This window comes from Cloeon dipterum, chromosome 1 (genome assembly GCF_949628265.1).
Source record: "Cloeon dipterum chromosome 1, ieCloDipt1.1, whole genome shotgun sequence".
Taxonomy (NCBI): Eukaryota; Metazoa; Arthropoda; class Insecta; order Ephemeroptera; family Baetidae; genus Cloeon; species Cloeon dipterum.
Genome location: NC_088786.1, coordinates 22,901,286 through 22,914,069, shown reverse-complemented (window position 1 = coordinate 22,914,069; position 12,784 = coordinate 22,901,286). Strand labels below are relative to the sequence as shown.

General features: G+C 37.0%; 4 protein-coding genes across 4 annotated transcripts; 3 read left to right on the top strand and 1 right to left on the bottom strand.

The window, feature by feature from the left end:
* Nucleotides 1–2,421: 2,421 nt before the first annotated feature.
* Nucleotides 2,422–4,305, top strand: LOC135947729 (aldo-keto reductase family 1 member A1). The gene is made up of 8 exons (XM_065496657.1): nucleotides 2,422–2,582; nucleotides 2,955–3,122; nucleotides 3,172–3,372; nucleotides 3,427–3,543; nucleotides 3,600–3,730; nucleotides 3,784–3,943; nucleotides 3,997–4,094; nucleotides 4,154–4,305. Exons 1-8 carry the CDS (start codon nucleotides 2,517–2,519, stop codon nucleotides 4,182–4,184), a joined length of 972 nt encoding a protein of 323 aa, XP_065352729.1. The 5' UTR covers nucleotides 2,422–2,516; the 3' UTR covers nucleotides 4,185–4,305.
* Nucleotides 4,306–4,568: 263 nt separating this feature from the next.
* LOC135947732 (flavin reductase (NADPH)) lies at nucleotides 4,569–6,144 on the top strand. The gene is made up of 6 exons (XM_065496659.1): nucleotides 4,569–4,621; nucleotides 5,204–5,287; nucleotides 5,340–5,504; nucleotides 5,552–5,641; nucleotides 5,696–5,856; nucleotides 5,918–6,144. Exons 2-6 carry the CDS (start codon nucleotides 5,209–5,211, stop codon nucleotides 6,047–6,049), a joined length of 627 nt encoding a protein of 208 aa, XP_065352731.1. The 5' UTR covers nucleotides 4,569–4,621; nucleotides 5,204–5,208; the 3' UTR covers nucleotides 6,050–6,144.
* Naa80 (N-alpha-acetyltransferase 80) lies at nucleotides 5,190–7,295 on the bottom strand. The gene is made up of 5 exons (XM_065496658.1): nucleotides 7,038–7,295; nucleotides 6,830–6,972; nucleotides 6,686–6,761; nucleotides 6,494–6,626; nucleotides 5,190–6,397 (listed from the first exon to the last, which is right to left on the bottom strand). Exons 1-5 carry the CDS (start codon nucleotides 7,139–7,141, stop codon nucleotides 6,197–6,199), a joined length of 657 nt encoding a protein of 218 aa, XP_065352730.1. The 5' UTR covers nucleotides 7,142–7,295; the 3' UTR covers nucleotides 5,190–6,196.
* Nucleotides 7,296–7,635: 340 nt separating this feature from the next.
* Nucleotides 7,636–8,750, top strand: l(1)G0004 (lethal (1) G0004). Its single transcript, XM_065497817.1, has 2 exons — nucleotides 7,636–7,887; nucleotides 8,108–8,750. The coding sequence occupies exons 1-2, from the start codon at nucleotides 7,744–7,746 to the stop codon at nucleotides 8,693–8,695; spliced, it is 732 nt and encodes a 243-aa protein (XP_065353889.1). The 5' UTR covers nucleotides 7,636–7,743; the 3' UTR covers nucleotides 8,696–8,750.
* The last annotated feature ends 4,034 nt before the right edge of the window (nucleotides 8,751–12,784 follow it).

Below are 12,784 nucleotides of genomic sequence, written 5' to 3'. Positions count from 1 at the left end.
TAGCAATAAATGGGCAAGTAGGAACTGCATGGAATCGTAACATAGATAAATTGAATTACACGACGCTGTTATTTGCCACTCTGCGCCAACGTTTAGCAAGCTAATCACATCACAAGCACACTAGCCTTTAGCATTTGAGGTGTTTAGTAGAATTAGCATTGGATTTCTTGAAGACACATTTTTTATTCATTCTGAATTCAACTTACTATCTCATCTTATCTTTGGTAGACACGCAAATTTTCCCAAACGCGATCAAAAGAGGCCGCCTAGCTGTTTTGAAAGCGTGTCGATCGCATCATCGCACAATCAGGGGATGAATGTGTAAATAAAGCACACAGCAAGCATGAGATTTAATAGTAAACCAGTGCGGGCATTCATTATTCGCGCGGGCTGCGAAAGGCAAGCGCATCTAACCATACGTCCTTTCTCTGCTCTCTTCAGCACAAATATACAATGTAAGGTATAATATATATCGGATTACACTGCACGCCAGGCCAAAAAATCTGCTCTAATCCCCAAACAAGAAACGCTTCAGTTACGTAAACAAACAAAACGCATTCGCCGCTGCTCTCTTGTTGCCGCGCGACCACGGCCACAAAAGCAAAATGCAATTTTGAGAGCCACAGGAGACGCGTGCTGTAATCGAGATGGCCACAAAACTCCCGCAGCCGCGCGGTCGGTCCCTTGAACCTACCAAAAATGCACTCCGATGCCCAATTTTTTTTAACAGCGAGAGAAAATTCACGCAAATAAAAATTAAAAATCAAGAAAGATTTAAAAGCTGCTTATAGATTTATAATTAATAAATCAAAATGTCAATTGCATCTATCTGCACTCTAAAAAAAAAAAAAAAAAAAAAAAAAAACAGACCGTAACGCTTGTCTTACCATAAAAGAGGGAGCAATTTCAAAACGATCTTTTACGTTTTTGGCTCATTTTTCAAAAAATCATTTTTTTAACTGAGACAAAAGGTCATTTTTATTTTAAAAAACCTTGCATCACTTGTTTTGCATGTTATCCCGTGTGTCAAAATTTAACATCATTTGTCCCCTTGGTCATGAAAATATCTAGCAAAATTTGTCTAGAATGATGATATCAAGTGAAAATAAGATAGATGCATGATATGCAAATTAGGTAAGAAGATACTGTTTTAGTTGTTCCATCCATATTTCCGCTAGGATAAACACTCAAACATGAACCAGTGTATCAAATTAATATTATGCTGCTGATCAGCACGATGGGGGCTTTATAAATGAGAGCGGGGGAATGAAAATAGCATGCAGCAACTACATACGCACTGATATGATGAGTTTTAATGTCTAATAAGTTTATGCAGCTTATTTTTCACCTCAATTCGACTTTGGGATATTTTCCAATAATTTGCTTCAATGGTAAATTAATTTAGAATTTAGCGAAATAAAAAAATTGCTGTCATTTTAAAAATTATAAGGCATTTTTAATTAAAAAATATACTACTTCTGCCTCGTGAGCTAAAAAGGACCGAAAAGACCCAGACATGGTCTGACCAAAATATATTTTAAAAATAAAAGCGGCATCAAACCTTTCAGCGTACCGACTGCAGACCAGAGTTTATCTTTATCTCCCGCTCCAATCGCGATAGGGGCGCTCTTTCAAAAGTGAATTGAATTAAAATACAATTTCATTGAGCAACGACAACATTTCAAGTGCCTGTATCATGCACAAAAAGCAGCCGGTGCGGGAAGATGCGCTGATTGTCAAAGCGAAATTAATGCAACACAAACTCTTGAGAGTTTAAAAACGCGTGAAAATGGGCAGATGATGCCGTCCACTTTGAAAGAAGAACTAAATGGATACAGTTTACCCGTGGAAAGCGTGCGACGATTCAGGCGCTGCATTCGTAACGAATTTTCTCATTTATCAATAATTTAATCAACCAACGGATTACCAGTTGAGCGAGTAAAATGATTAATTTTTCTTTCAATTATATCTGCTATCGAATCACGAATTTTCAAGCTGTTTTCTGAAAACGCAAATATTAATTTGTATTTTTTCATTTTTCTCTATAAAATGTATCTAAATTTAAAATTCAACAGCAAAATGTATCAGAACGAATTTTACCCCTTTTTTAATAAAGGGGAACTACCAAGTCACAATGAATTACCTTTTTAATATCTATACAGGATAGTTATATTGATATTGAAAAATTATTCCTTATCAGTGCGAATTATAAATATTATTATCTGATAGAATCAATAATTTACTTTACAGTATGAGTATCGAGCAAATATTTAAATGCGTTCTATGTCAGTAGATGCCGCCTGATGTTCGTGGTCGGAGGTGGCTAACCAGAATATTTCTCCGACTGGTGGGAAATATGTAATCCTTGCGCTTTGAAAGAAGGGGTTACGCTCTGGCGCCTGCGGCTGTTAAATACACGAAAGTACACTCGCCAGCACCACTATCACTATCCACTCACTCGGGCGAGCGGTGGAGTCATCAGGTTGCTGAGTTGGCCACTTTGAAAAACTTGCAAGATGAAGTTTGTCGATTTACCAGGCGGTGCTGGCAAAATGCCAATCGTCGGCTACGGCACTTGGCAGGTAATTTATTGGTGCAAATTTAGTGTACAAAGTACAAATCACATTTCATGAATGAAATTATCGCAGCAGGATATCACTCTTAATTTTATTTTTCACTTCTTGATATGTATAATTTTTTCAATTGCAAGCACTTAATGATCATGTTAATTCCAAGTAAAAAAATCCGATTTTTCTCCAGAAAATATCGTAAAGTTGATGGTATATTTAATTAGCGAGTTCTGCTTTTGCTTTGTTTGCGCAGAGTCCAAGACGGGAAACCGCTATCAGCAAATATTTATTTTTGTCTCGAGTAGAGAGCCCATTAGGGAAAGAGTTGAGAAAGAGGTGGCAAATAAAGTATGTTGGTTGACTTATTCAATTATTTATTGCCAGGCCGTGGACTCGGAGCTTGAAGCAGCGCTAGAAGAGGCTTTGACAATTGGATATCGACATATTGACACTGCCTATGTTTATGAAAATGAGCACGTCGTTGGGAAAGTGCTAAAAAAGTGGTTAGACGCCGGAAAGGTGAAGCGCGATGAACTCTTTGTGGTTACCAAGGTTTGAATTTGTTTGGAGTAAAAAAAAAATAAAAACTAGTCATAATTAGCTCCCGGAAGTAGGAAACCGGCCTGATGGAGTTGAAAAATACATTAAACGATCCCTGGAAAAGTTGCAGTTGGATTATATTGATCTGTACTTGGTTCACGTCCCATTTAGCTATATCGAACGAGGGGATGAAATTCACCCTCGAAAGGAGGATGGATCAATGCTGATCGATCCTACAACTGATCATGTCGCAGTTTGGAAGGTAGCCCTATTGTCTGATAATAAAAGTTCCTTTTCATTAAAAAGCATTGAAAAGGCCATGGAAGCGCAAGTGGCCGCCGGGAGGACAAAGGCCATTGGTCTTTCCAACTTTAACGAGCGCCAGATCGAAAGGGTCGTGGCAAACGCCACAATAAAGCCAGTGAATTTGCAGGTACATTTTCTAAATTAATTTTTATAGAGAAGAAGCTGCAAAAACGAATGTTTCAGGTTGAGGTGCACGCATACTTCCAGCAAAAGGAACTGGAAAAATTGTGCAAGAAGCACGGAATAACGATGGTCGCTTATTCGCCTCTTGGCTCAAAGAGCATGCAAAGCATTCTCGCGCAAATCGGCATTCAGTGAGATAATTGCAGCCGCACGCGGTATATTTCATCGCAGGATACATTTTTAGGAAAGAGTTGCCAGACCTGTTTGACAATCAGGTGGTCCTGGGTATTGCTGAAAAATTGGGTAAAACGCCGGCGCAAGTACTGCTGAGGCACACAACTCAAAGGGGTATCGCGGTTATCCCAAAAAGTGTCAACCCGCAGAGAATGAAGGAAAACTTTGAGGTGAAATCACAAAATTCAGCCACTAACTTTGGTTTTGCTAATTTTTAAATCAGATTTTGAATTTTGAGCTAACTGAGGAGGACGTGAAAGCTTTAGACGGCCTGGACCAGGGTCCAGCTGCTAGAGTTTTGGATTTCAGTTTCTTCAAAGGGTTTGTGCAAAAAAATTATTGTTATTTTAAAATGTTGTAACTCAAATATTTATTTTTAGAATAACAGAGCACCCGGAATTTCCATTTTAATATTTGGACGAGAGATGAAAAATCAAGTTGATTTTATCTTATGAATTAAATATTTTGATAACAATTTAATTTTTTACTGTAAAAGAGAAAATAAACTTATTTTGGTTGATTATGATAAAAAGCGAAGTTTTTTTTAGATATGCATAGCTATGCGATTTAAAATGTTACTCAAAAGTGATCAGTGATGCCCGCTTGAGTCAATGACCGCTGTAGGCTGTAGATGTTTTCAAGGACACAACGCGTACCCTCTAGTTGAAAGTGAAAGAGGAGTGCATTAAAAGCGGGCTGAGCGTGTGTGTGTATATGATGTGACTACAGGCAGAGATAGGTCTCGACTCAACGCAGGCAAACACGGCAGATACATACTGGGACACGCCCCACACATCACCTCAAATCCCCACAGTCAAGACCGGCCCCAAGTATCCTCATAAAAACAGGTCTGAATCTTGCAAATTGAGTTATAACCTGTAAGCCGTCTTGAGCCTTATGCAAGACAGAATAATTAGCGCTAATTTAGAGATTGGCGAAATTTTAAAGCTTGCGTTTACTCTGATAAATTTAACCTTTTGATTCAATGAGGCAATAATGTCATATTTTGCGTTAGTGGGTAAATTTTTGGCTTCTTTTTATCGCTATGTTTTCCTATCAAAAACTATAAGCAATTTATGTTGATCGACAAATATGACATTATAAATAATATTATTATTGATAGTATAAATTGGTTGGTTATCTTTCAAGTTAATGTGTTTCGTTTTATAGCAGTTAAAAGTTTCCTTGTCAGGTAATACAAGGAAAATTCATTTTTGATTAATACGATTACTACTTTGTCCTGATTAAATCGTTGAAATAAAATTTTATCGCGTGATTCGTATCTTATTTCGCGTTCTAGATTGCTCCTTGGAAGAGATAAGATTACAACATAGCTATGAGTTATATAACACACCAATAATAACCTCAATTCTATATAACGCATCTTCCTCTTATACTGAACGCATCATTTTTCCCCCTAATAATTGCAGTGAGCATGGCTATCAAGAACGTCGTAATTTTTGGTGCCACCGGCTACACAGGACTCAACGTGGTCAAAGAAGCCATCAAGCAAGGTAAAAATCTTGCTAGAGCAATAAATTTACTTATTAAAATATTTCCGATTAGGTTTGAACGTAAGAACGTTCGTTAGGGATCCAGAAAAGCTGCCAGAGGATATCAAAAACAAAGTTGAGCCTTTTAAAGGAGACGTTTTGAACTTGGACCAAGTTAGAAATGCTGTAAAAGGCGAAGATGCAGTGATTGTGGCGCTGGGCACACGTAACAACGTTGGTAAAGAAGTTTCAATTTAAAAAAATCTTTACTTAACTAAAGTTTAGCGGCAACAACCATGATGTCCGAGGGCATGAAAAATATTTGCGTCGCTATGATTGAGCATGGTGTGAAGCCCGTATCAGTGTGCCTCTCAGGTTGGTTTTTCGCAACAAACTGAAACTCGTGTGTTAATAATCCAATTCTTTCAGCTTTCCTGTTTTTCCCAATCGAGCAGTTGCCACCTCAGTTCAAAGCATTGACGGAGGACCACAAAAGAATGGACCAGGTGTTGAGAAAAAGCGGACTAGATTGGATTGCCATCTACCCCCCACACATTGCTGATCAGCCTGGCACTGATGGAAAATATGAGGTAGAGTATAACTACTTGCTTTTAATTTTGTTGAGTACCAATGTGTTTGCTCAACCCCTAGGTGAGTCATGAGGAGGAAAACAGCACCAAGTTTAGAGGACGACGAGTGTCAGTTTACGATTTGGCGCATTTTCTCGTCAAGAGCATTTCTTCACCCGAGCACTACCGCACGATTTGTGGCATTTCCTCATGAATGCATTTAACTATGTGAAAAAGCTAATGATTGTCTTTATCAAGTTAATTTATAGAGGTAGTATTTTTTGCAAATAAAGAGTGTTTACCCCAAAAGTGGTCTTTATTAATAATAATGTAACAGGAAAGAGTGTATATAAGTCACTAGTTAATGTAAGTATTTTTTCATAAAGTCTTTCTTGGGATGCCCATTAGCAATAATTGTTTGAGGAACATTAATGGAAGAATTAGGAACTTTGGAAGCATTAAAAAGTACAGGTAGTGGAGGAGGAGGTGGTGGCACAAAGAGGGAAAGAGTACAATTTTGACTTTCCATACTTTTAACGCGTTTTTCTTCGATTGATGGCACCTACAAATGTTTTAAAAATAAGATTAAACTTTCCAGATGTTTCTTAAAGTATACAACTATAATTATACCAATAATAAAAACACTTAAAAAACTAACCTTATCAGTTAAGGGTGGTCGGAGAGATATTGACGAGCCATAAATACAGACGCGTTCACAGAAACTGTAGCCCAGTTTTGTGTAGAAACCTTGCTGATCATAAGTTGATAAGTAAGCTTCTTTAAGGCCGATGCTGTGGACATAGTAAAAAATATATAATTATCTGAGTGGCACACCTCGCATTCCACTCACCTTTTCATATAATCTTCAGTTTGATGCATTAAAATTCTCCCTAGTCCTTTACCTCTCATATTTTTGTCTATGACGACTGCATGTACACATAAACAAACATTTCCTTTAATAAAGATTCTCTTATGAGTTTCTGCATTGTATAACCTGACTCAATAAAGGCACCGTGTTGAATGGAAGGGATGCGAGAGATCTTGCTGTGGCCAACGACGCGGGGATTTTTTATGTTTTTCTGGACTAGAATTAAACATGTTGGCAAATTGTCACACGAGCACTCCAAGTTACGTCTCCTAAAATTGAAATTATTTTATGTAGATATAAAACAAGTCGTTCATTCATCATGCCAAATTTTTACCTAGCAGTATGACTCCGTGGCCACTCTGAATTGATCAACTCGCAACATTGATCAATCAAGTGAGGATTTTCGTGCAAAATTAAACCTTCAAAGTCTTGCTGCATGTTTGGCGAAGCGACATTATCATTTTCAATAAAAACTCAACAATGAAAAATTTTCCTTTCTGTTGGACCACATGATGAAAGAATGGCCACGTTCGTTCAAAGCAGTTCAAAGATATAGCTAAAAAGTAAAAATAAAAACAAAACAATATTGCCGTGCGCGTGCTTGAAGAACCATGTGGGCGTGTGCATGTATTCATTTTTTCATGCTGAATAACTACTGCCAACTTAATAAAATAAGACAAGAAGTCTTCTTCTAACCGCAAAAATAAATCATTTATTTATTTTCGCTCTTCAAGGAATGAAATAAAGATGTTTTTAAATTTAAAACTTACATTATGAATTCAAATAACCCAAGGTATGATGCTACCAATGAGGGAGACCGAAAAATAGTTATTATAGTTAAAATGTAAATAGGAAATTCTTACTTTTTTTTGTTGGTGCTCCTGCTTCACATTTCAGCAACCCGATGCACAGAGTACAGATACAGAGTAGCTCATCTTTTCTCGCTCGGCCCAGCCACGTGAAGTTAGTTTTGATGAGGGACTATCCTTTTTAAAACCAAAATTTTGAGCAGTTTCACCGTCGCAACCAAAAAAGAAACAATGCAGGAAACAAGTAAGACCGAGACTAGCGAGGAAGGCGAATTTGTCCATATCGATAGTCGCAAGGCTACAAAAAGGAAAAGAGCTGTTGAGAAGAAGTCGTCAGAGCTTGTGAACGGAATTGAAGGCATGACGCTTTCACAGGTATGATAATGGCTAACACTAACAATAATAATAAATTAAGGTTTACGTTGGGTCAAGTGGGTTTAGTTGGAAAATTTGGATTGATAAAATTTAAAATTTGCACATAATATAATAAGACTTATAAGACTTCTTCGTAAAATAAATGGTATAATCATAGCTATGATAGTTAAAACAAACAAAAGTGAATGTCATTATATGTATTTGTTTTGTTTTTCAACAGCCCAAAGCAAAGCGGCAGAATCGTAGACAGGCGGATGATGGCTCTTTTGAAGTGAGGAAGGTTCAAGTCCCGTCGCACCGTTACACACCTTTAAAGGACAACTGGCTGAAGATATTCACTCCCATCGTTGACCATCTTCAGCTCCAAGTTAGATTCAACCTGAAGTCAAGACATGTGGAGATTCGCACCTGCAAGGATACAAAGGACATAAGTTATTTGCAGAAAGCAGCCGACTTTGTCAAGGCTTTTATCATGGGTTTTGAGGTGGAAGATGCCTTGGCACTGTTGAGACTGGACGATTTGTTCCTTGAGACTTTTGAAGTCCAGGATGTAAAACCACTGAAGGGTGACCATTTGTCTCGTGCAATTGGCAGAATTGCTGGTAAGGGTGGAAGGACAAAGTTCACAATTGAAAATGCAACTAAAACGAGAATTGTGCTGGCTGATTCCAAAATTCACATTCTAGGATCTTTCCAAAATATTCAAATTGCTCGACGGGCTCTTTGTAATTTAATTATGGGCAGTCCACCTTCTAAAGTCTACGGAACATTGAGGAATGTGGCTGCTCGAGTTTCAGAGAGATTGTAAAGATTGTTTCGAATGTACTGAAGAATTGCAATAAATATTGATCAAAATCATCAAACTATTCTTAATTTTAGCTTTATATTTCATTTAATAAGTAGTATAGTATTTGAGTTAATATAACTTGCAAAAATTTGCGTGTTTTTTATTTTAGTTGGAATAATAATAACTTGACCAACATTGTCAGAGAAAACGCCCTGAAGTTTCTAGATTCCGCTCCAATTTGCTCCCTAGTGCTCTCATCTTCTAGGCTCATACAACAACAAAGGTTTTGCCAATTTATTTTATAGTGCTTCGCAAGATGGGAGAACGAAAGAATCGAATAATAGAAATCGTAGTGCGGTGTGCATTCTCATATATTTATATAATTTTGTTGTTGAAAAGTAATAAAGTTACTCAAGAGTTTGAGGTGGATTTTTTCTTGCTCAAATAATATAGATTCCAAAATTTGTTCAGTCATTTTTCAGCATAGGTTAGCATGGTTATTGTAACATTAAAATTTTAAAAATGTTGATTTCTCTTGAATAAAGAAATAATAAAATTCAAGGAAGATTCGGTCATTTTAATATTTTTCATGACTTTCAAAATCACAAGGACCTTCAAATTTAAAATTGATTATAATTGCAAAAATTATTGCCCATAGTCTCGATTTTTTTTAATTCTGTTGTTAATTTTTGGAATTTAGGTGTATTATTCATTACTACTATGTTGCTTTTGAGAATGACTAGTATTACCTAGTATTAAATAATATTACATATTGCTGTATTGCTCTCTGTGCGAGTGATGTCAAATTTTCCTTTTGATTTAATTTTAATATACACTTTAATGATATGTATATTTTATGTTCTGAATACATATCGTCGTGGTAGCGGAGAAATTGCGCATGAGTTTTTGGTTCGCCCGGCGAAATTGCGCATAGGTTCTTGGTAAACCCGGTGAAATTGCGCATTTGAAAAATATTAAATTTTACAGGGGAGGGAGAAAACTGTCTCCGCGCCACAGGTTTTGGAGTACAAAAGAGCTATCAATGAAATTAGATGCCTATTTTATAGCTTTAAAAAATGGTTTAAATTATTTTTGATCAATGCGCGATATAACGACCATAAACGGCCTTGTTTAACGAACGTGCCCGAAAGATATGCATGGTTTTTGTAAGAATTTTTATTCTACCTACAAATATTATGAAATCTGGTTTTAAAATTATGGTGCTGCTTTTGCCTTGGATGTTTGGGAATAGATTTCTTTAATATTTCTGCCACTCATAATAATTTAAAACCAAAATTATGTCGATAACAATAAATCACAAGAAAAAAACGTTTCAACTTTCAACACCTTAGCACGGCGTAGACGAGTAATTGTCTTCTTCAAACCAATTTAGTTATTTAATTCATTTCAAGACGAGTCAAACGGTGCGTATTTCTTGTAAATAGGACCACCACAACCTGAGATTTGGTGCTTATATATCGAGCATTTTATTGCGTCCATCTCGATAAAAAAAAACTTTGTGGCACCCGAATCTAGGGTTTTAGTGGTCCTATTTACAATAAATAAGCACCGTTTGACTCGTCTTGAAATGAATTAAGTAACTAAATTGGTTTGAAGAAGACAATTAATCGTCAACGTCGTGCTTAAGGTGTTAAAACAGACGAAAAATGCTAAATTTCACGTTATTGAGGGGGTTAAAAGGGGGTTGGGGGGTTGGTTGGTCTCATACCCCTTTAGTGCACTTGGGGACGTCGAGACGAGTCTAACGGTATGCAGTTTTTTAATACCGGATGATTAGAAGTTTAGATTTGGTCGATTATCTTTTTTACCGACCTCGAAAAACAGGGGTTTTCATATTTTTCAGTTTATATTAAAAACATTTGAAATTTTAACGTTTCTAACTTATTTTTTTGTGCTCTACAAAATGGCTATGAAGAAAATTAAAATTTTCAACACGATCATTTTCAAATTTGAGTTTAAAATAAAAATATAAATTTTAATGACCTTGACCTTTGACCTATGACTTTGGGGTCAACATAAAAGTTGTTTGCCTTGTTGAGACGAGCAAATCAGTTTTTTAATTTTGGTTCTAGGACCACTCTGAGCAAATTTATGAAGTATTGAAAGATACACTCACAGAAAAATTTTTCACTGTGAGTATCAAAATGCGGCTCTCAAATTGATAATGCAACTTTCAGTCTCACAGTGAGTATCAAAGGCGTCCGGACGCTTCTCGTACTCACTGTGATGACCAAACACTCGTTCTCAGTTGATAATGAAGCGAGCGAGCATTTTGGTCATCACAGTGAGTACGAGAAGCGTCCGGACGCTTTTGGTTCTCACTGTGATGACCAAACGTTCATTCTCAGTTGAGACTGACGCGAGCGACGATTTTCGTCATCACAGTGAGTACGAGAAGCCGCCGACCGCTTTTGATACTCGCTGTGATGACCAAACGCTCGCTCTCAGTTGATACTGAAGCGAGCGAGCATTTTGGTCATCACAGTGAGACTGAAAAGCGGCCGACCGCTTTTGATACTCACTGTGATGACCAAATCGCTCGCTCGCTTTTCAGTCTCAATCTGAGAGCGAGCGCACATCTCTTTTAAGTACTCACATACCCTGCAGATCATGGTTTCAGTCATTTTTAATCATTTTATAATTCATTTGGATAAGATCTCATAAATTTACACACTCGGCGGCATCCATGTTTGATTTGATTGACATTCTCGAGAGTAGTGTCAAGGACGAGGAACTTAGGACAAGCACTTACTTAAGTCGCTAAATGAACATTTTTTCATTTTTATTATGGGTTGGCCGATATAAGTTGCCTTAATTACGAATAATCGCAGCCAAAAGAGGCTTAAATCAGCAAAATTTAGACAAAAAATATTGGCAAATGAATAAAAATAAAGAAAAAACGTGAGTGTTCAAATATCTAATGCGCTATCTCCTTTCTCTACATGTATTGTTTTAACAGCTGAGTTTTAATTTTTATGTACACGCCATGGGTGGCGAAAACTGTAATTTTTACATATTTTATGCTCTAAATCTGAAGCTAACCTATGTCAATCTTGTACACAAAATATTATAAATTGAACAAAATGTTGATTATAATTTGATTTATTCTATTTTATCTTTATGCAAGTAAAACCAGTAGTTGTTTTTTACATTTAGAGAGGCGTGTACATAAAAATTAAAACTCAGCTGTTAAAGCAATGCATGTAGAGAAAGGAGATAGCGCATTAGATATTTGAACACTCACGTTTTTTCTTTATTTTTATTCATTTGCCAATATTTTTTGTCTAAATTTTGCTGATTTAAGCCTCTTTTGGCTGCGATTATTCGTAATTAAGGCAACTTATATCGGCCAACCCATAATAAAAATGAAAAAATGTTCATTTAGCGACTTAAGTAAGTGCTTGTCCTAAGTTCATCGTCCTTGACACTACTCTCGAGAATGTCAATCAAATCAAACATGGATGCCGCCGAGTGTGTAAATTTATGAGATCTTATCCAAATGAATTATAAAATGATTAAAAATGACTGAAACCATGATCTGCAGGGTATGTGAGTACTTAAAAGAGATGTGCGCTCGCTCTCAGATTGAGACTGAAAAGCGAGCGAGCGATTTGGTCATCACAGTGAGTATCAAAAGCGGTCGGCCGCTTTTCAGTCTCACTGTGATGACCAAAATGCTCGCTCGCTTCAGTATCAACTGAGAGCGAGCGTTTGGTCATCACAGCGAGTATCAAAAGCGGTCGGCGGCTTCTCGTACTCACTGTGATGACGAAAATCGTCGCTCGCGTCAGTCTCAACTGAGAATGAACGTTTGGTCATCACAGTGAGAACCAAAAGCGTCCGGACGCTTCTCGTACTCACTGTGATGACCAAAATGCTCGCTCGCTTCATTATCAACTGAGAACGAGTGTTTGGTCATCACAGTGAGTACGAGAAGCGTCCGGACGCCTTTGATACTCACTGTGAGACTGAAAGTTGCATTATCAATTTGAGAGCCGCATTTTGATACTCATAGTGAAAAATTTTTCTGTGAGTGTACCATATTTAGGAGGATACAAATTATAAAAAACGTCACTAGATAGCGTTCTA